Source organism: Mus caroli, unplaced genomic scaffold (genome assembly GCF_978045245.1).
Source record: "Mus caroli unplaced genomic scaffold, Mus_caroli_1 scaffold_16, whole genome shotgun sequence".
In the NCBI taxonomy this organism is placed as follows: domain Eukaryota; kingdom Metazoa; phylum Chordata; class Mammalia; order Rodentia; family Muridae; genus Mus; species Mus caroli.
In genome coordinates this window covers 38,166,904-38,188,982 of record NW_028227271.1, presented here as the reverse complement: position 1 = coordinate 38,188,982, position 22,079 = coordinate 38,166,904, and the positions used below count along the sequence as shown (strand labels likewise).

The window sequence follows — 22,079 nt, the reverse complement described above, 5'->3', positions numbered from 1 at the left end:
TGTGTGTGTGTGTGTGTGTGTGTGTGTGTGAGATTTATAATGAAAATGAACCTTTATTTGTCCAGTAGATAAAATATCTTTATATCACACTGCCATAAGAGTGATATGCATTAAGATACATGTTTTATTTGTGAAACAGAGTAGCTCACAAAAACGCAGTGTTTAATACACACACACACTCACACACATACACAGAGATACATGGTCTGTTTTGGACTTAAAACAGCCAGCATCCCTATCCATTTCGTATACATTGTCATAGCTGGCCCACACCTCCTCTGCCTTGAGCCCTTCAGTTAAGGAATCTTACCTTGCTGTGTGCAGGCAATAGTTGAATACCATGCATGCACCTTCTGATGGCACCATGTTCTTATTTTACAGCCCTCCTCCCAGTCCATCTGGAACATTGACCGTTACTTCTGGGCATACCCAATACCAGTCCGTCCCAGTCTATGAGATGAAGTTTCCAGATCTGTGTGTATATTGACTGGCTCATGAAGACTACAGCATTTTAAAAGGACCTTAAAGCCTGCAAAACAGGGCCAAGACGAGTTTCAGGATTTGCATAGTGTTTACTGGAATGTCCTGAAGTGTTATGGGACTTGTCTCTACCAACACTTGTCATGCTGTATTAGAAGTTTAGGGACCCTGATTTAGAGTACCTCTGGAGATAGGCTTATACCACGTTAATTTGTTTGAGGTTCCTGTTATCTTTTTAGATTGAACAGGTATTGCTTTCACATTATGCTCTTGTTAAATAGTATATTTTAAACTTTGCACAAACATGATTTTAAAAAAATATATTGAAAATGTATGAAGTGTCTGCATAACTGCTTAGAAATGGGTTGCTTTTATTTTCTTTTTTTTCAAAAGTAAATATATTCCTAATTTTAGGGTTGCAAATTCTCTCCTGCTTTCTAAATCCGTGCTTCAGATGGACTGTGCACACATCCCTTCAGTCCCTCCATAGTAACATGTGGCAGGCATTCCTAGGGTGTCAGTGTTAGGAAATATCTACTGGATAGTATTCCCACCCACCTAGGTACCCATCTGGAAACTGGCCAGATCAAGCTGGTCTTGTGATACTGTGTTTTCTGCTTCAGGTTAAGCTCTTGAACCCCTTCGAGCTCGCTCTTGGAGTGGGAAAAGGTGCAGTGTTTCTCATATATGATGTGTTAGTTTACAGATACGCTTTGAAACTACAGTTGTATTTTGCTATGATTCCATTAATTAAATGAAATATATATTTACCATAGAAAAAGAAAGACATTTAAAAGAGCTACCTGTTCACCTGTGCAGAGTCTATGCATTTCAGTTTTTTAGTGAATTAATTTACATGTTATATTGTACATTGTTTGAAGTCTTTATTGTACAAAAATTCTCCCAGTAAATCTTTTAATTTGTAAGAGTTGAACCAAAACTTGTATGCATCTCTATGAAGATTAGTTACATACTTCAAAACAGTCTGTGTGTTCTTGCTAAGGTGGATGAGTGAGTTGCCTTTCACTAGTGAGACTTGTAAGACTACAAGAGCAATGTGTACTGCACATGCTAGGGACACCACCACATGCTAAACAGAAGCATTCTGCAATTAGAAAATTCTCTTTGCACCATTTTGTGGAATCACTTTGTATAACTCTACCTGTTCAAATTCAGTTTTTTTTTTATATAAAACAGTACTCCTATCAAAAATTGTAGCTCAAAAACTAATTAAGTTTTAGTTTTGTGTTTAAAAAATGAGATAAAGTATAGGATGTTTTATCTGTGTGTTTTTGGTTATTTGGGCACCATTAGTTCAAAAAGAAAGAAAAAAAAAGGAAGGAAGGGAGAGAGAAAGAGAGAGAGACCAGGCATGCCCAAAGCTTTGACTATTTACAGCAGAGTAGAACATCTTGCAGAGGGGGGTCTATTTGCTATCACCTCTGACAAGACAGCCCAGGCTGCTGATTAAGTGCAGATACACCAGACCTTGTTCTCAAGAGGGACAACGCAGCTGCCACTGGAAGACCAGTGCCCTGTGCGAGCTCCCACTGTAGCTTCCCTCACACCAGGGGTACGTCGCCAGCTAAGGAAAACCTCATGCACTTTCGGTTCCCTTTTTCTTCTTCATTTTAAAAGAAGGATATTATTTTTTGACTGCTTTTAAAATCCTAACAGGGGGACATGCAAAAACAATCATCATCCACTTGGATGTCATTTTATAAATTAACACTGTGTGCTTTTGTATGGAAAAATATATAATTTAATAGTATAAGAAAAAGATATATATTCACTTGCATTCATGCAGAACACAAGCTTTGCTGTACAAAATGTTGTGTTTCTTAGTGATTTTAAAAGGCATGCTTTGCATGCAAAGGAAAGCCATTGCAGTTAGTCTTTTCTCATACTTGTATCTTGGGTTTTATAAACTGCTGGTTTGAGTTTTATTACTCTTAAGCCACAGTACATGTCTGAATATCATAGGTCCATTAGACTGAACTGGTTTTATTGACAAGGGTTCCCAAACAATGGATATTTGTCTGATTCTTCCACTTTTGCAGGGATCACATTTGGATGCGTGTGCGAGCTGTGCTGTAGCTAGTTCAGGTACTGAATCTTTAGGACTTGCTGGAGTTTATTGCATCAGTCTATTTTGGCAGGTACGGGATACTCAAAGCATTTACTGTTCTCCTTGCGGTATTCAATTGGTTCTATTCTTGTGTATGACTCCAAGAGGTTAAGTTACACTTTCCTCCGATGCTTGTGATCCTGTGCGTCTAGCTGCTTACGTAGTGTCACTGAATCTTCCCTGAGCTCTCATACTCAGTCTCTCTCACTTCTCTTTCCTCCTCCTGGTCCTCTTGCTTCCCTCTAGCCTCCTTTAGAATTCATTATCCTTTAGAGTAATACCACCCTTAACCAGCAGTTTAACTCCCCACTCCCTCAAACGGAACTCATTTGTCTCACTAATGCTTATACATGTATTACTGTAATAAAGTAAGTTTTTTAATGTAAATTTTTCATTGTGCAATAATATGTAAGCAATAAAAGAAAAATAGCATCGCCTATGTATAAGTGCATTTTTGTTATAGCATTGTGTATGTAGAATTAAGCTTTTGCAGCAATCAGGTTACTCAGGTGGATTCTTTTCCACATATATGAGAATCAGAACCATAACTTAGGAGCATGAAGAGAGCCTAGATTAAGGGATGCCTCATCTAGGAAGTTGCTGTCTCCTTGTTAACCCTGGTGACTTTTTCTCACTACACTACCTTGCTCCATAAATTAAAGAAAGCTTCCCAACAAAAGTAACATCTGCATATAAGCCTTGTCACAGGCTCTGCCATGGGAAACCTAGGCTGCCTTCCTAATACAGCACCAGACTGCCACTGTCTTAGCCCTGTAGGTTAAGGACAGTCATTCCCTTTCCCTGACCCTGTTCCCACTGATACACTGAGAGCACTACACAAATGCAGCCCCAGGTTTTCCACTATGACTGTCAGCCTATCTTTTGTCATCTAGTATGAATTAGTGAAAAGCAAAACCAGAGTGTGAAGATACACTGCATCTTGGCTGAGCTGTGTGCAGTCACTAGCTTACCCTTGAGTTAGAGACAGCGTTGCTTCTAGGCCTTATGACGCCTGTGGCAAGGCTTATGTGCAGGTTTTACATTGAGAGGTGATCTCAGAGAACCTTAGCAAGGGGATGTACTGTGAAATAGAAGGACAAAGATATGTGTCCCATTTTTAACCCTCACTGGTGCCTGAAGAGATCTATCCTGGACATCCTAGAGAGTCTCAGAGCTCCCTACTCAAGACATGAAAGCCAGGAAAGCATTTCCCTTTTGATGTTTGCTCCTGAACAAGGGTGGCCCTCTAGCATTTTCTAACACAAAGTATTATCCAAATACCATGTTTGTGAGTGCAGATCTATTGCCCAAAACTCCTTACTGCCAGCAGAACTCAAGAAACTTCGGGAAGCAGGCCTGCGGGCTCCACTTCCACAAGGTAAGTCGCCCTTGCAGAAGTGGGGATTAGAGGATGTGAAGCCAGGCAAGGGTTTTAATAATCTTCATTTATAAGAAAATGCCTTGGGCCAAGGATAGTGATGGCTGGTTTTTTATAGTGATGGCTTGTAAGGAGCCGTCCTCACATTCGCCATTATAAGATGGCACTGACACCTGTGTTCTAAGTAGTAAACAAACCATCTGCACATGCGCTGGGGTAGTTTCCCACCCCATGTGCTCTGCCTTTCCCGTGACGACAACTCTGGCTGATGGGCTGCAGCCAATCAGGGAGTGACACGTCCGAGGCGGAGGACAGTCCTCCATAAAAGGGAGGGGGCTCCGCCATCTCTCTCTCTCTCTGGCTCTCTTCTCCACTGGCTCCTGATGGGGTAAGCAATAAAGCTTGTGCCGCAGAAGATTCCGGTTGCCCTGAGTGTGTTCTTACCAGGGGGAACAAAAGCGGCGGGCAATAAATGGTGCCGAAACCCGCGAGCTACTACATCATGGGGAAGGAGCGTTTAATGAAGTGTTCCCGGAAAACAGACTGTTGAGAAGGATCCGGTGTGGATTCAGAACTCTTCAGCTGGGGAACTGTGGTAATGAAGTGTTCCCACAAAACAGACTGTTGAGAAGGATCCGGCGTGGGTTCAGAACTCTTCAGCTGGGGAACGGATGGGCGTTCGTTACAGCTTTACAAGGTATGTCTGGTCTTGAACTTTCTCTAGTGTTAAAAGCCCTTTTATTTCTTTTCACATGTCAACAAGTGGTTAAGGCAGGGTGGAGAATTCTGGACAAAATTCAAGACAGTCTATCAGAAGTAAAGCGGGGAGAGAGAGAGCAGGAAAAAAGAGAAAGCATGGCGCGCCAAATAAGTATACAGGCCTTTCCACGGGTCTTGAACCCAAGGAAAAGTTAATGTCAGGGAAGAATACCTGGGGAGAGATTAGAAAGAAAGAGGAGAAAAAACAAAGGAAAAAAGAAAAGTTAATGTCAGGGAAAAATACCTGGGGAGAGATTAGAAGGAAAGAGGAGAAAAGAGACGAGTTTAAAGAGCCAGTTCTTAGTAGCTGTGAATCAGATAAAGAAATTAGCCCTTCTGAGAAAACAGACTTGGAGGAGGGAGCAGCTCGTTATGAGAGAGAAATGCGAGCTTATAGGTCAAGAAAAAAGCCAAAAGCGGCTGGCAAAGGCCAGCTTGCTGCTCGGTCTCCAGGCAGTTGGCTTCAAGGTCATAGTGCACCTCCGCCCTATGCGAGCCCCCTCCCTGCGTAGTGCGTCAGCCCTGTGCAGAGAGGCAGTGCGTGGACTCGTTCATTTCAAGAGAGGCACAAAGGAAGATACAACAGGCATTTCCGGTCTTTGAAGGAGCTGAGGGTGGGTGTGTTCACGCTCCGGTAGATTATACACAGATTAAAGAGCTTGCCGAATCGGTTCGTAAATATGGAGCCAATGCTAATTTCACCTTGGTGCAGTTAGACAGGCTTGCTGGCGAGGCATTAACTCCTGCCGTCTGGCAAATGATTGCAAAAGCCGCTCTCCCCAGTGCGGGCAAATATATGGAATGGAGAGCTCTATGGCAAGAGGCTGCACAAACGCAGGCCCGAGCAAATGCTGCCGCTTTGACTCCAGAGCAGAGAGATTGGACCTTTGACCTGTTAACGGGTCAGGGAGCTTATACCGCTGATCAAACAAATTATCACTGGGGAGCTTATGCCCAAATTTCCTCCACGGCTATTAAGGCCTGGAAGGCGCTCTCCCGAACAGGTGAAGCCACTGGACAATTAACAAAGATACAGCGGCTGAACGTCATTGTTCAGAGCCAGATAGGCCCAAAGAGATGGTTAAATGGAAAGATGTTTTAAATAACAAATGGAAAGGCCCGGATCCTATTTTGATAAGATCCAGGGGAGCTGTTTGTGTTTTTCCATAGAATGAAGACAACCCATTTTGGATACCAGAAAGACTCACCCGAAAAATCCAGATGTCCCTCATCATGGTGATGCCCAGGGCGACAACAGCAAAGGGAAAGCAGCGTTGGGAGATACAGAATTGGACGGCTAAATTTGAACAGACCCTTTGAAAATTGAGACTTGCCCCACGCACTTGGACCTGTCCCTGACCTAAGGACTATCTTTTCAACATTTTCCTTCTTTAAAGAATGGGTGGGGGTGGAATTATTTGGAGCTGTTCTTTGCTGTGGATTAGTGTTGCTTCTCTGATTGGTCTGTAAGCTTAAGGCCCAAATTAGGAGAGACATGGTGGTTATTTCCCAGGCGTTTGCAGCACTAGAACATGGTGCTTCCCCTGATATATGGTTATCTATGCTTAAGCAATAGGTCTCTGGCCACTCAGCTCTTGCACCCCACGAGGCTAGTCTCATTGCACGGGATAGAGTGAGTGTGCTTCAGCAGCCCGAGAGAGTTGCACGGCTAAGCACTGCAGTAGAAGGGCTCTGTGGCATTTATGAGCCTATTCTAGGGAGACATGTCATCTTTCAAGAAGGTTGAGTGTCCAAGTGTCCTTCCCCCAGGAAAAACGACACGGGAGCAGACCAAGACCCATTCGGGTGATGAGCCTGGGAGGAGGTTTTGTGTAAAGCCCCTATTTTACACACTGGGGATTTGACCTCTATCTCCACTCTCATTATTATGGGTGGCCTATTGCTCTTAAATAAAAGAAAAGGGGGAGATGTAAGGAGCCGTCCTCACATTCGCCATTATAAGATGGCACTGACACCTGTGTTCTAAGTAGTAAACAAACCATCTGCACATGCGCTGGGGTAGTTTCCCACCCCATGTGCTCTGCCTTTCCCGTGATGACAACTCTGGCTGATGGGCTGCAGCCAATCAGGGAGTGACACGTCCGAGGCGGAGGACAGTCCTCCATAAAAGGGAGGGGGCTCCGCCATCTCTCTCTCTCTCTGGCTCTCTTCTCCACTGGCTCCTGATGGGGTAAGCAATAAAGCTTGTGCCGCAGAAGATTCCGGTTGCCCTGAGTGTGTTCTTACCAGGGGGAACAAAAGCGGCGGGCAACAATGGCTGTGCCTCATGGTGCACTCCTAACAAAGGTAACAAGTGTATCTGATCATACAGAAGCACTGTCGTCATCATTAGTGGGTCATTCACAACCATGGGCAGCCATACTCCCTTACTTTCTAACAGAAGAGCAAAGTAGCCTTTAGAGGCTAGGAAATCAAGCGCTCTCTCCAGTTGTTCCTGTCATCACACCTTTGCAAGCCACTCAAGCACCCATCCATCCACAGAGGCGGCTCTTGACATGACACAAGCCATGTGGCATAGAGAATTTATTGAGCTTCCATAGTGAACTACAGGAAGAAAAGAAGGGCTGTCATCTGCAGTCATTCTCCAGACACATGTATCTGTGCTGACAAGTTTCAGGAGGCTCATGGATAAAGGGGAGGCTCATGGATAAAGGGGTGGCTGTCCCTGCTCCCTTGGAGACCCTACTAAGGTTCCTATGGGTGAGCCAAAGGACTCAGGCAGCTTAGAGCTACTAGCACGTAGCATCTTATCTCCCACCGAGGGATCTGGCCCCCAAAGGACCAGGAGGCTTTTCCAGAAATCTTCTTAGGCGTTCCATCTGCGGTGGAGCTTCCTCACTATTCTCCTCAGAACTGGAGTCCACAGAAGAGGCCAAGGTGCCCTGGAGCATGCCATCCTCACAGGACACAGGCTCGCCTTGACACTCAGCTCCGTCTGGTGACTTGAGGCTTTGATTAAAGAAGGCAGAGGCCATGCACTCAGCTGCCATCTGGTCACAGGCACATAGTAGCTTCTCACACAGGCTCTGCCCCACACCTTAGCAAGAGCAGAGGAGCAGATTTGAGACACCAGATAGGGCACATACCAAACCTCATTCATTTGCCATTCCTGACCCCATCTTGCACAGTTCCGCTGGTGGCATGTAGTGTTTCTAATGGTCTAGTCTGTTCCTTCTGCTAGGAAGTAGCCCTCTGTGTTGCTCATCTGAGCCTCGCCAGATTCACCTTGCACCTCATCACACTTTGCCTTACTTCTTGTTTTTAAGCTCCGGAGTATTCCAGAATACTGTGGAAAATGCCCATGCCATCTCAGAACCTGTTAGTCTCCTATCAATCTCACCTCCTTTCCTGACCTCCTACCAAGTCTTTGGTGTGAGCAATTTGAGGCAAGGGTCACACACATTTATTGTCATTGCAGTTTGAATCTTAAATGCCTTTCAGAGGCTGTGCTAAAGACCTGGTTTCGAGCTATGGGGTTTAGGATGATTAAATCCCAAAGGCTCTGGCCTTGTAAGTGAACTAACACATTGATGGATTTGTAATTGAATGGCATTAGGTGATGAAAACAAGCAGTGGGGGTCAGTGGAGAAAATAAGTCATGGTATGAATGGTGGTTTGAGCAGGTTTGGCCCCATAGACTCATATTTGAATGCTTGGCTCATGGGGAGTGGTACTATTAGGAGGTGTGGCCTTGTTGGAAGAAGGGTGTCACTGTGGGGGCAGGCTTGGAGGTTTCCTAAGCTCAAGCTCTGCCCAGTGTGGGAAACAGTTTCCCCTCTGCTGCCTGTGGACCAAGAAATAGAACTCTCAGCTCCTCCAGCACCATGTCTGCCTGCAGGTTGCCATGTTTCCTGCCATGATGATAATGGACTGACGCTCTGATACTAGAAGCCAGCCTCAATTAAATGTTGTCCTTTATAAAAGTTGTCTCGGTCATATTGACTCATCATAGCAATGAAACTAAGTCTCTCTCTCTCTGTCTTTCTCTCTCTATCTCTTTCTTTGTGTGTGTGTATGTTTGTGCTATTTAACTCTGGCCTAACTGACTTCCATTCATTCATCTCCCTACATTTTCAACCTCCATGAAGAGAGAAACTTTGCCATGATGTTCTGCCTCTACACAGGCTCTTAGCAATAGAGCCATTATGACCATGGGTGGAACCCATAATAAGCCAAACTACATCTTTTGTTAAAGGTTGATGATTCTCAGCTGCTTTGTCACAGTTATTTCCATAGTTCCAAATGAAGGTTTATTGGCTATGTGGCAAGCTGAATCAGTAAGTGAGCGAATGACACAAGCAGTGTCATAGAGACCTATGTGCTGTGCATGTCATGTACAATCAACAAGGAGGACAATAGACCCATACAGTTGCTTCCCCAGTTAAAAAGGAGAAAGCTTTGCAGAACACAGGTGAAGCTCCACAGGAGTCATTTCCTTCTGAGCTACAGAGCAGCCTAGGGGAAGCACATTTGCTGCTGATCAGTTTCCATGGGAGCCAGTTGTAAGGGTACTTTCTCATGTTCTCAGGACTGACACTTACAGAGGTAGGACCCATTGTCTCTGCGGGAGACATGATGCAGAGTGGAGCTGTGTTAGGTCCACCATCAGCCAGAGCCTTCCATCCCTCTCCTTCATGGCATTCTTTAGGTGATCAAATCTGGAACAGGGTCTGTTTATTAGGAGAAGGCGGAATACTTTAAAACCCACTGGATAACTTAAAAGGAGGTTCCAGGTCTGAGGCAATGCTATTTGCCTGCCTAGACCTCAACTCTTCTACTGCCTTCTGCCTGTCTGATGTCTGAGGTCATTTGCTTCCTCTGTAAAGTAGAAAAAGCAATGGAGTTGCTGCTTAGGACTAGTTTAAGGATTAACTGTGCCTATCAAAGGCTTAGAACCACGCACAGCATGCATGGGCTCAGTAGGTAGAGATTACTGAGACCATCAATTAGTTTTGACGCTTAAGGTGGTAGACTTGGGGAAAGGATGTAAGCTCATGTCTTAAAGTAAAAAAAAAAAAAAAATAATGAGACTGATGAAGGTGTGCCAGGAGAAGTGTCTGTAACTCCGCTCCAGCCAGGATACAGACAGGAAAAAAAAAAAAAAAAAAAGGACTCTAGGCAGCCATCACACTTACATTTGGCCATGTGGTCTTCACATACCACAGATGACCGAGAACGCCTTCCATGGAGGCAGCCCACTTGTCTCATCTGCTCCAAACAGCAGTGATGGGACAGACAGCACCTAAGACCAAGGAAAACTTTTATTTACCATAGTTCCCCACTGATCCAGGTCTTTTTATCTCAACACTGCATGGGGTGCTAAAATTTGCCAAGGGCTCTTTTGTCAGAGTACATGAGACTGGCTACTACGTGCCTCAAAGTCTGTTGAGGTCATGTACAGCACCAGAAAGCTGCCTCAGACACAGCATTAACCCCATTGTGTATACCTGAATTTCTACATTTTTCTTTTCTTTTACCATGACTCTAGATGGCAAATCCACTTGTCTACATATATTCCCAGCAGATCAGAATGAAGGGTTTTTCAAGAAGGGTGCCTCTTGTTTTTGGTTTGGTTTGGTTTTCCTAGACAGGGTTTCTCTGTGTAGCCCTGGCTGTCCTGGAACTCACTCTAGACCAGGCTGGCCTTGAACTCAGAAATCCACCTGCCTCTGCCTCCCAAGTGCTGGGATTAAAGGTGTATGCCACCACAGCCTGGCTAGAGTGCCTCTTTAGTTTGTACAAGTGTCCATGACAATATAGTGACCCATCTACATCCAACTTTCTATATAATAGAACACTTAGCTTCACTTATATAAGTCACCTCTTTAACTCTCTACCTAGATGATGGGAGCCACAAAGATCTGCATCCAACACGGGTCCCAGCATAAAGCAGGGCTCCAGTAAACAGAAATGAATGAGTCACTGTCTTGTATTCAGATCCACCTATCTGGCCTGACATATCAGGATCTTCGATATTCTCCTTAGCCAGATGTCTATTGAACACTTGTGACGGTGCCAGACAATAGAAACTTATGATCATTCCCTAGTGCTCCATTTTTAGCTGTCTACGGACCTTTAAAATCCACTGGGTAGCTAAGAGGAGGTTTCAGGTCTACAGCAACACTGTTTTCCTGCCCATACCCCAACTTTCCCACTTCTGCCTTTTATATAGGTTGCTTCCTCTATGAAGTAAGAGTAATGGAGCTGCCTCCTTGGATTGGTGTGAGGATTAATTAGCTATGCCTTTCAAGCACTTCCTCCTGGAGACCAGACTTGTAACTTGTTCTGAGCCCCACAGCAGCTTAACCAATGATGCCAGGAAGAATAATCCTACCTTACACACTCACAGTACTCAGTAGCTGAGGTCAATGTCTGACCCAGTTTCTACTGCCACTACAGAGGAGCCATGCTGTTTTACATGAGGATTTTCCAGGGTTACAGGGGTGGAGTGGAAAGTGAGCACAGTGGTTGCAATCTAAAGTCAAGGTCATTAGGAATCAACCTCTTCATGCAAATCACATGTTTATGACTTACAAATACATGGTAGTGAGATTACATTCTTGCAGAACATGACATCAATGTGACAAACTGCCATTCAGAGTTTCTACCTAGACCTTTTGGGATTTAATTTCTTCCTGTAGATGCCAAAGCCATACCAACTTATTATCCCAACCACTCAAATTTTATATTTTGATAAAATATAGTCAGGGATTAGAAGGCACCCTCAAAATTGCCCAATTTTTTTGTCCCTGCCTTCGATACCTCAATGAAGAGTTCTGTGTGCTCTGGAATCTCAACACTATTCAAACTCTGTCATGGAGGACAGAGGGCAGGCTGTGGAATCACATATAACCTCACCATATATAATAATTGCTGCAGCAGCAGCTTTAACTGCTATAATTAAATTTTTAGTAGGGTCACCTTGTGAGAGGTTCTTTGGGGGGTGGCCCTTGAGTTATTTCCTTCACTGAAAGCCATAATGACTGTGCAGTAGAGAAAGAAGAAGCAATCTTAGTGGTAAACACTAAATGGCATGGAAGGTAGATGAATGGATAAGTAGATGATGGGCGGATGATGGGGGGATTATGGGTGGATGATGGATGGATGGTGGGTAATGGGCAGATGAGTGGACAGGTGGATGGGTAAGAAAACTAGTAATCAATCTCCCAGACCCTATCAATTATGCTATCAATTATGCTCTTGGCATATGTTTTCTACTCAGGGTAATCCCCATATAAGTACTTAGTTCATCAGTGGACTTTTGTCTGATTGCCTATCTCTTTCACTGGGAAATCTCTTGTGTTCAAGAGAGTTGGGTTTGTTCTGTTTTTGTTTTTGTTTTTTTGTTTTCTGTTTTGTTTAGCTATAATCATGTTTGTATTTCTACTACCTCACTTAATGCCTGGCACAGAAAACTGACCCCAGGGATGTGTCCAGAGTGTATATCTATGTGAATGGATGTGTATATGAAGTCAAGGAAATTCCCTGAAAAGTGGTCGCTATAAAATTTAGCAAATACACTTAAAAGTTGTTAAGAAGTTAAACATTGCCTTCTTCTGAGTTAACCAAATGCGTACCCCTATTATCTATGTGGACCATTGCACAAGAAGTCAGTCTAGAATCACTCAAAATGTGTGAACAAGCCAGCCTTTCTAAGATGCAATCTGTGGTTGTAATGAAGCATCAAGAGATCAGGCCCAGCCTGACCTGTCCCTTTGTTAGAGGAATAGCTAACCTCCAGCTGCTCATTAAGAAAGTTGGTCTGTTATGTTATCAGCCAACCTAAGTGAGAACATATCCATAGCCCATTCCTTGAGAGACTGATGTAAAGCCCAGTACAGATGAGGGTCCTTACAGATGTTAGTGACCTCATTTGCCATCTGTCCCCACCCTTCTCCATCCATACCTATCCAGGGTGTCCCTTGGCTCTCCTCTTCCTTCTCTTCCACAGTAGCAGCCGTAAGTTTCAAATTCCTCTGGGCAGTGGGATGTTAGACAGAAGAGCATCTCTCCAAGCTGCAGCATGGCCGTCATGCTGTCCCCATCACCCAGATGCACGAAGGCCAATCTGTCACAGGCTGCTTAAGAATACAGACGCTCAGGAGAGATAGGGCCAAGTTCCAAAGAGGAGTGGTATTTCCACATTGCATGAGAACTACTTTGGGAGGGCCCTTGTGTGCCTTGTTCTCTTTGTTTCAGAGAACAGCTTTTCTTCAGCTTCTGATACTCTGTTGAATTACTTATTAAATCTCCATAAGAAATGGGACTTGTCAGGACTAAAGATGCTGTGTGGACCACACCTTATTGTTGAGAGGACTCTAGCAGCCTGCAAGGTCTTAGCTATCCTCTTAGGCTTTGCAGGCACATCATGTTAGCAAACCTTGTGGCTTTGCATTTTAAGGCCTTGGCTTTTCTCACCCCGCTTCTGTTTCGCTGTCTCTCCTCATACCCTTTCTTATCTGCTTGAAACTTTCATATGTATGCTCCACAGCTCTACACTGGAAGCCATTGGAGGCTTTCCCAGATGGGGCTGGGGGCTCTTCCAAGGTCGTTTGGGAAAGCATCCAAAGGAAGAGAGGCAGGATGATCATTAATACCCATGTGTTTCGTCATTCTAGTTAGGCAACCACACACAATGTGGTTTTGGTCAAGATCCTGTATCCTAGGCCAGTAGAAGCATAGTGATGACAGGACAGAGCCAGGGGACAGAAAACCCTGGTTCTTGCCCCATCTCAGCCACATAGCAGCTGAGGGGCAAAGGTAAATTTTGTATCCTTGAGCCTCAAAGAGCTTATTAGTAAGGAGGCGAGGGTGATACCTTCTATTCCATCAACAGGACATGGTCAGAATCTACAATTTAAAAGGCTATGTTAACAGAGAGTTTTAGATTCCAAGGATAGGATAGGCCACATACTCCTAGATTCTGGCTCTCACCTACCTTTTCCAGTTGCTTCCTGGGAACCATTGTCAACAGATGAGACTCCCAACCTCAATGGTTTGATGCCAGCAGAGTGGGTTGTACCTTTAGCTAGGGCAATAATCTCCGCAGATTCTGAAAATATACAGCTTGATGACTCAGAGTTATTTGCAGATGAACTCAGAGACATTTGCAGATGAACACATACATGGTCAAGGCCACACACAGACATAGAAGGAGAGTGCACCTCACATTGTGTTTGCAGACATGAAGGAAGCTTCTTAGACACTCACAAATTCTACACAAGTATCTCTGAGTGTCTAGACTTAACACTGCCAGGACCATGGGATAGCCCATCTGCATTGTCAGCTCATGGCTGAGAACTGTGATGATCTTTCAGTCCTGAGATTGGATTATGTCTACAATTGTACACCTGCCACGGGATACATCTAGATGCTCAAAGCAAGTCAAGAGGCAAAGAGAAGGATAGAAAATGTAGGATGACCCATGGCAAGCAGAGACCCACCCTTAAACCCTTGCACCCTCCCAAACTTTCTTGTTCAAATACTGCAGCTGCTCCTCATCATATTCAAGATTATGCCAAGGTCCTTCATCCCACTTGCAGGTTGCCTGATTGCATCCTTTGCCCAGTGAAGCTGCTTGGGGCAAGGTGTGGTCATTTGAATGAGAAAGGCTCATGTGTTTAAATACTTGGAATTGTTAAATACTTGGAATTGTTAAATACTTGGAAGTTTAGAAGGTATGGCCTGCAAGAGGAGGTATGTCACTGGAGGCAGGCTTTGAGGTATCAAAAGATTGGCACCATTTTGAATCAGCTGTTTCCTGCTTGCTCTTTGAAATGTGAGCTCTCAGCTGCTACTCCAGCCACCTACCACCTGCTACCTCTTTGCTATCATCATGGACTCTAGCCCTCTGAAACTGTAAGCTCCACATCAACGATCTCTTATAAGTTTTTCTTCACTATGTTGTTTTATCTCAGCAATAGGAAAGTTACTAATGGAAGCGGCTACTAGAAAATACCTTGAATATTAAATGTATCTGATTTTACGTAATGGAATGACAATTGATTTTAAATGGGAAACTAAATGTAATTTCACAAACACATATTTACCTGAGACCCTTTCATTGCTTCCTCTTCATGTGTCTTTTAATTCCACACTTGTACTTTATAGAGGAATATAGAGACCTTTTTTTTCCAATTCTTTGTTCCATTCAGGACTTGATCCAAGGCTCCTTTGGAACTCATTTATGTCAGAAGCTTCTACATGCAAAGGCAGAGGGAGTTAAATGTGCTTACCTGGACTTGATGTGGTCCTTGAAGCTTGTGTGTCTTGAAGATCTTGAACAGACTCTGCTCACAAGGAAAAACAGACAGAATGAGTGTCAACTTTACCCTATGTGCTTTCGTCTCTGGAGGCATAGCTCTGGATCCAGACTGACATGACCTGCTCCCACTGAGATATCCTAGGGCAACTGATGTTATCAGGGTCACTAGGGGACCAAAGGGAATCCCAAAGAGACATGTGTGTTTGCAAATGTCCCAGCAGTTTGCAAGACAGGGAATTGCAGAAAGGCTTTAAGCCTGTGTATTATGCAGAAATTGGAGGGGGGAAATACTTAAAGGAAAGAAAATCATGTATTTTAAAAAAAAAGCATCAGGCAGTCCAGGACAGTGCAATTGCATGCTGCTGTTGGCTCAAGGAGAGCAGTTGAGCCATGGGTTTTTGTGAGTTGAGTCCTTCTTAACTCTTACAAAGCTCCTATTGTATTCCAAACTATATGTCAATACAGACTTTGTTTTTCTGCCTCACTTAATGGCAGCTCACAAGTAGGGATCTCCTGTTCACCCTTGTCACCCCTCTTGGAGAGATGAGAAGACAGACATACAGGAGAGTTAAGACATGCCTCAAGAATGAAGAAGTTAGGTAGTGGTGGTATGAAAAGCCATGCCAGCTGAGGTCGAGACTCAGGCACTATGCTAAGTTCAGATTTCACTTTCCACTGTACCATACAGAGGCGAGACAGCAGCAGCTTAACCAGTATAAGGGAAGGGAAGCACTGACTTCAACTTAACTTACTTGCAGATGAAGACAAAATGTTGTAGAAAATTCAGGCTTTGAAGCTGACTTGTATGAACACAGTTGCCACATCAAAGGGACATCTGGACCATCCTCTGTTGGGGCCCACTGATCTTTTCAAAGCAAAACCTACCAACTCAGACCCAAGGAGTTCTGAACTGACACATCCTGGGTGAGTGACACCACCCTCAGAGTTTCTCTTTCATGGGATAGCAAGATTCCTGGGACAAGGGAGAATCCAGAGTGTGTGTCTGGTAACTAATGTCTACACACTGAAGACCTTCAATGATGGTACTGCCCATCAACAAGTATTCGCTTACTTATTCATTCTGAGTAACTAGTGAATAATTATTGTCAGTTGCTTACACTCATTGTGGTAGTTTGAATATGTTTGGCCCAAGGAGTGACACTATTACGAGGTGTGGCACTGTTGGAGTAGGTATAGCCTTGTTGGAATAGGTGTGTCACTGTAGGCATGGGCTTTAAGACCCTCATCCTAGCTGTTGTCTCTTGAACAAGATGTTGAACACTGAGCTCCTCCTGCACCACACCTGCCTGGAAACTCCTGCCATGATGATAATGAACTGAACCTCTGAACCTGGAAGCCAGCCCCAATTAAATGTTGTCCTTAAAAGAGTTGCCTTGGTCATGGTGTCTGTTCACAGCAATAAAAACATAACTAAGACACTCATTAATTAAGAAATGGTTGCAAATCACTACGAGCATGTATGGGTAAGTCAGGTTCACCAACTAAAATTTGGCCTAGATATTTTTAGGTTTGATGGTCATGCTTGCATTGAATTCAGAGCTGAGTCCAGCTCACTACACATTTCTGGCTGAGTGACAGAAAATTTAAGATTCCTGGGCATTCATGTCCTGCATTGTCTTAGTCAGGGTTTCTATTCCTGCACAAACATCATGACCAAGAAGCAAGTTGGGGAGGAAAGGGTTTATTCGGCTTACACTTCCATGCTGCTGTTCATCACCAAAGGAAGTCAGGACTGGAACTCAGACAGGTCAGGGAGCAGAAGCTGATGCAGAGGCCATGGAGGGATGTTCTTTACTGGCTTGCCTCCCCTGGCTTGCTCAGCCTGCTCTCTTATAGAACCCAAGACTACCAGCCCAGGGATGGTCCCACCCACAAGGGGCCTTTCCCCCTTGATCACTAATTGAGAAAATGCCTTACAGTTGGATCTCATGGAGGCATTTCCTCAACTGAAGCTCCTTTCTCTGTGATAACTCAGCTGTGTCAAGTTGACACAAAAATAGCCAGTACAATTGACCCCTTGTCAACTTGACACACAAACACATCACTAGTAAGCCTCAACCCTTACATTCTTATTCATCCCCAAGATCTAAATAACTTTAAAAGTCCCACAGTCTTTACATATTCTTAAAATTTGAATCTCTTTAAAATATCCATCTCTTTTAAAATCCAAAGTCTTTTTACAATTAAAAGTCTCTTAACTGTGGGCTCCACTAAAACAGTTTCTTCCTTCAAGAGGGAAAATATCAGGGCACAGTCACAATCAAAGCAAAAATCAATCTCCAACCGTCCAACGTCTGGGATCCAACTCACGATCTTCTGGGCTCCTCCAAGGGCTTGGGTCACTTCTCCAGCCATGCCCTTTGTAGCACACACGTCGTCCTCTGGGCTCCAGATGCCTGTACTCCACTGCTGCTGCTGCTCTTGGTGGTCATCTCGTGGTACTGGCATCTCCAAAACACTGAGTGACCCCTTCAGTCCTGGGCCTTCAATTACAACTGGGGCTGCACCTTCACCAATGGCCTTCCATGGCCTCTCACAGTGCCGAGCCTGAGCTGCTGTGTGATCCCTTCATGCCTTCAAAACCAGTACCACCTGGATGACCCTTACACATTACCAAGTTCCACTGCAGAAGGAGTACAACCTTGCCTATCTCTGGAACACAGCCTCTTTGTGCTTTCAGAAAACACTTCCCAGAAGATGTCACCTCAACGATGCTGGTCTCTTCTTAATCACCGCTAATTGCTTAGCTCCAGCTAACCAGCATCAATAGTCCCAGTAATGCAAAGTTTTTGCTTTAGTAGTTCTGGTATCTTGTTAATCACAGCTGATTCTTCAGCCCCAGCTAACCAGAACTACAAAATCTTCACAATAAAAACAGCAATGGCCCTGAAGAGAGTCTTTAATTTTCCCTCTGAAATTTCACAAACCAGGCCTCCATCTTCTGCACTGTTCTCAGCATTATCTTCCAAGCTCCTACACAACATCTGACAGAGCTCTTAACAACAAATGGCTCTTCAAGCCCAAAGTTCCAAAGTCCTTCCACAGTCCTCCCCAAAACATGGTCAGGTTGTCACAGGAATACCCCACTCTGCTGGTACCAATTTGTCTTAGTCAGGGTTTCTATTCCTGCACAAACATCATGACCAAGAAGCAAGTTGGGGAGGAAAGGGTTTATTCGGCTTACACTTCCATGCTGCTGTTCATCACCAAAGGAAGTCAGGACTGGAACTCAGACAGGTCAGGGAGCAGAAGCTGATGCAGAGGCCATGGAGGGATGTTCTTTACTGGCTTGCCTCCCCTGGCTTGCTCAGCCTGCTCTCTTATAGAACCCAAGACTACCAGCCCAGGGATGGTCCCACCCACAAGGGGCCTTTCCCCCTTGATCACTAATTGAGAAAATGCCTTACAGTTGGATCTCATGGAGGCATTTCCTCAACTGAAGCTCCTTTCTCTGTGATAACTCAGCTGTGTCAAGTTGACACAAAAATAGCCAGTACATGCATAGTCTGAAAATGAGCACCGTATTTCCTCTGGGGCCCTCTCTAAGAGTAACCACTGAAAAAGAGCACATGGATTTGGGTAGCATCTCCACTGTGTCCCACGCCTCCCTCTTGGATGCCCTTTCAGCTTACTTGTTCTGGAGAGGGTTGTTGGTGTGTCTGCTCTCACCTCACCAGCCACTGTGGAAAGGAGACATAGTTTTAGTATGGATCAGTAAAACAGATTGAGAGTAAGGACTGAAGACATGGGGAAAATCCACCTTCTATGAGGAAAGACTCTGTAGAGTGACTGTACTGATAGCTACTCATACATTTAGTATGCCCACTAAATTTGGATTTCAGATAAGCAACAGGCACTTTGCTGGCATAAGTGTATCCCAAGCAAGACTTGGAGGGCACATTAAAACATATGTGTTGTCCATCCCAGCAAACCTGCAGCTGTGCATCTGGGCCAGCCTGCAGCATTGTACCTCTGGTCCTCTAGAGATGAAGACAGAGGGGCTAGAGAAGGCGAAGGAGTAGAAAGGGGATCCTTGCTCAGAACAAAACAGGCAGGGAACATCTAAGGGAGCTGATGTCATCAAGCCAGTATGGAGTGGCATAAATGGGACAAGGGTGGTTGGGTCACCTGTTGCTCTATGCTTACCTTCTCCGGACAGGGCTATCTGACTGGTATCTGTGGGCTTTTCAGGAATCCCTGGGAAAAGAGAGTCTCCAACAGCAATGGCACCATAATACATTGTAAAAACTGAATGTAGAAGGTACACAGAGATACATGTATGTACATACATCCTATGTACACATGTATGTACACACTCCACCTTCATACAAGTACATCCCCATACCCATGAATACATACACACACACCATGCATGCACCATTGATGGCCATACACACATGCATGCACTATCTTCATATCTATGCACACTCTCCACATATACAAACCCAGCTCCACACCAACCTACACACTGTGGACTGCTCCTTAACAAAATTCCTTTAAGGATGGAGACCTGAGCCAGAGAAAAGGATACAGGAGATGCCAAAGTGACAGTGGACCCATCCCCAGATGCCTAAAGGTATCAGCAATGAGAGGGCAGAGAAATTTTGATAGACAAGTAAACTTGTTTTTATTTTTTATTTTTCATAAGACCCATATTTTAGAGTAAGAACTATGAATTATATGAGTCCCACAAAGACTCACCGGATAAGCAACCTCTCCTAAAAAAAATCTCCTGAGTCAGGCTGTGCTTTCTGCTCAGGTTCTAGGGGGATGAAGAAGTGGAAGAAGAAGTAGAACCCTCTCCAGGGAGGCCTAATAGCCAGGATGTCAGGGAGTGGGAACCATCTTCCTCTGAACCAGAGGTGCTGCTCCAGTCCTGTGATGTACCAGTCCTCTGACCACACAGAGAGAATGTGGGCTCTGAACCCTTGCTGGATTAAATTCACATCCACCCACTGGCAAGGGCACAGTTGGTACTAGCATCCTTTGATATTGGATACTCAAACTAGTCTCTTTACAAAGGGAGGCAGAGTCAATGTCATTGGTGGCTACACCCTCTGTGAGCCAGGTCTGCAGAAGAGATGCCTGCACCAGCTGCTACCAACACAAGTCCTCTGCAGTCCAAAAAGAACCAGCTATGTTGAGAAGTTTACCTCTAGGCAACAGTGTTGCAGCCTTCCCACTAGTTGTCTCTGTAAGAAAACACATGGGAATGTGGATAAAGCAGTGGACTTGGATGTTGAGGGGCTGGACTTGGTATCTGAAGTCACCCACTGCAGCTCCTGTCCAAAGCTCAGCTCTGCTGCTGGGCTTAAGCCCAGATATCCTACCTGGAGTCTGAGGGAGGCAGAAGGAAGCATCCAGGAAGTTCAGGGAGGAGTTGATGCCAGACTGAGCCAGGCACTCCACAGCAGCCTTGTCACACGTACACAGTAGGCGCTCACAGGGATCCTCGGACTCTACATACAGGAAGGGTGGAGCAAGGTAGAAAGATCAAACTTGGAATCCCAGTAGGCAAGGGTGGCTCCTGATCTGGGCTGTCCAAACTTGTTCTCCTTGCAACTTTCTAGCAATGATGTGACCTCTTTGGTTTAGTAGACCCAACTACATGTCACATATATCCAACCCACCAATCTGATGTACAGGGTCCACCTGTATCCTCTATGGGGACTGGCCACACCCATACAAACTTTCTACCTCCATCTCCCATCCACTCATGTCAGTGGTCCCCAGACTAGGCTTCCCAGTTCTGTCATTCACTGTCATGAAGAGTCTAGAATAGGGCAAGGGCTAGAGCAAGATGAGAGGGGTATCTCAGTGGTAGAGAGTGCTTTTCTAGTACATGAAAGGCCCTGGGTTCCATCCAGGAAAAAGAAAAAGAAAAAAAAAAAACACTTTAATTGAAGTCTGTGTATTGATTCAGAACCTCTTCCTGACTTTCCAGAGTTACCTAGGGAGTGTCATGTGGCTATCGCTGGCTACGGCATCCATTGCTCCTTGGATGTCATCTTTTCCCACACTTCTTGCCAGTTTCCTCTATCCCCCATTCCACACTGGGCACCTCAGTCCTGTCCATGTTCTGCTTGCTCATTGTACCCACACAGCCATTTAGAGTAAGAATCGCTTACTACTTCAAATCTTTTCTCAAGGAAGATTTTAATGCCCTTCCTGTTTAAACAGAGTACCACATAGCACCATCTCCCTGACCTACATAACTCCTGACACTATCTAACACATTTGCAGGGTCTGACTGCCATGCTTTGAATGTTAAATGACACCCAGAAACTCATCTGTATTATTGCTTGGTCCCCAGCTGATTACATGGTTTTGGGAGAGTGTGTTTGGTATATTTAGAATGTGTAGCCTTACTAGAGGAAGTGGATCACTAGTTGGAAGGTCACTGGATGTCAGTTATGGACCACTATCCTCCAGGTGTGGTATGGATGTTTCCATCCTAAAATTAGAGCAACTGTGATAATCCACACAAGACATTTACAAGATTAGACCTACCAAATTAGCCCCAGAGAGAGGAGGGAGGGTTCATGAACTGTGGGCTTATAAGGTGGTACAGGAGAGCACTCAGGAAATTCTCTAGGAGGCCAGAAGTTTCAAGAGACCCTGTCTCTGTCTGCCACAATACAGAACCAGGTTAAAGTTGCTGGGTGAAAGACAGATCTTCAGTGGAAGCCTGGTAACTTGCCCATGACCCTGTAGATCCCGACTAAACTCACTGGCTCACCAACTAGACTTCGGTGGAATTATTCCTGGGTCTGTTGTTAGTACCCTGCCAGGGGTATACAGATGTTTATTTATCTCCCCATTTAAAAAATCCATACAATAAGATAACAGCCTGGCCCTGCTTCTAGCCTGAAGGATCTGCTTTCAGACTGATGCCACATCACCAACTGCTTTGTTCTCCTGATACCATAGCATCTAACTAAGTCTGCTACTATGCCTTCTTCATCACCGTGAACTATGTACTCTGACCCCAAAGCCATCTTAAAGCTTTCGAAGTCACTCCTATCAGA

General features: G+C 44.6%; 2 protein-coding genes across 7 annotated transcripts in view; one reads left to right on the top strand and one right to left on the bottom strand.

Moving 5' to 3' along the window:
• Window positions 1-3,062, top strand: part of Efr3a (EFR3 homolog A) — an 86,228-nt gene extending 83,166 nt beyond the window's left edge. For all 3 annotated transcript variants that reach the window (XM_021182859.3, XM_085831344.1, XM_085831345.1), the window contains exon 23: window positions 382-3,062. In XM_021182859.3, coding sequence (XP_021038518.1) covers window positions 382-487 — 106 coding nt within the window. In that variant the 3' untranslated portion in view covers window positions 488-3,062. The remainder of the gene's footprint in view (window positions 1-381) is intronic.
• A 4,451-nt stretch (window positions 3,063-7,513) lies between these two features.
• The window catches only part of Oc90 (otoconin 90), a 31,774-nt gene continuing 17,208 nt past the window's right edge, over window positions 7,514-22,079 (bottom strand). The window contains exons 6-14 of one of the 4 annotated variants that reach the window (XM_021183995.2): window positions 20,382-20,510; window positions 20,205-20,243; window positions 19,198-19,248; window positions 18,684-18,731; window positions 15,002-15,055; window positions 13,705-13,818; window positions 12,673-12,844; window positions 9,902-10,008; window positions 7,514-7,803 (exon numbers count right to left, since the gene is read on the bottom strand). In XM_021183995.2, the coding sequence (XP_021039654.1) occupies window positions 7,514-7,803; window positions 9,902-10,008; window positions 12,673-12,844; window positions 13,705-13,818; window positions 15,002-15,055; window positions 18,684-18,731; window positions 19,198-19,248; window positions 20,205-20,243; window positions 20,382-20,510 (1,004 nt within the window). Of the gene's footprint in view, window positions 7,804-9,901; window positions 10,009-12,672; window positions 12,848-13,704; window positions 13,819-15,001; window positions 15,056-18,683; window positions 18,732-19,197; window positions 19,249-20,204; window positions 20,244-20,381; window positions 20,511-22,079 lie in introns of all 4 variants that reach the window. The other 3 variants (XM_085831630.1, XM_021183996.2, XM_085831631.1) reach the window with 3 other exon arrangements.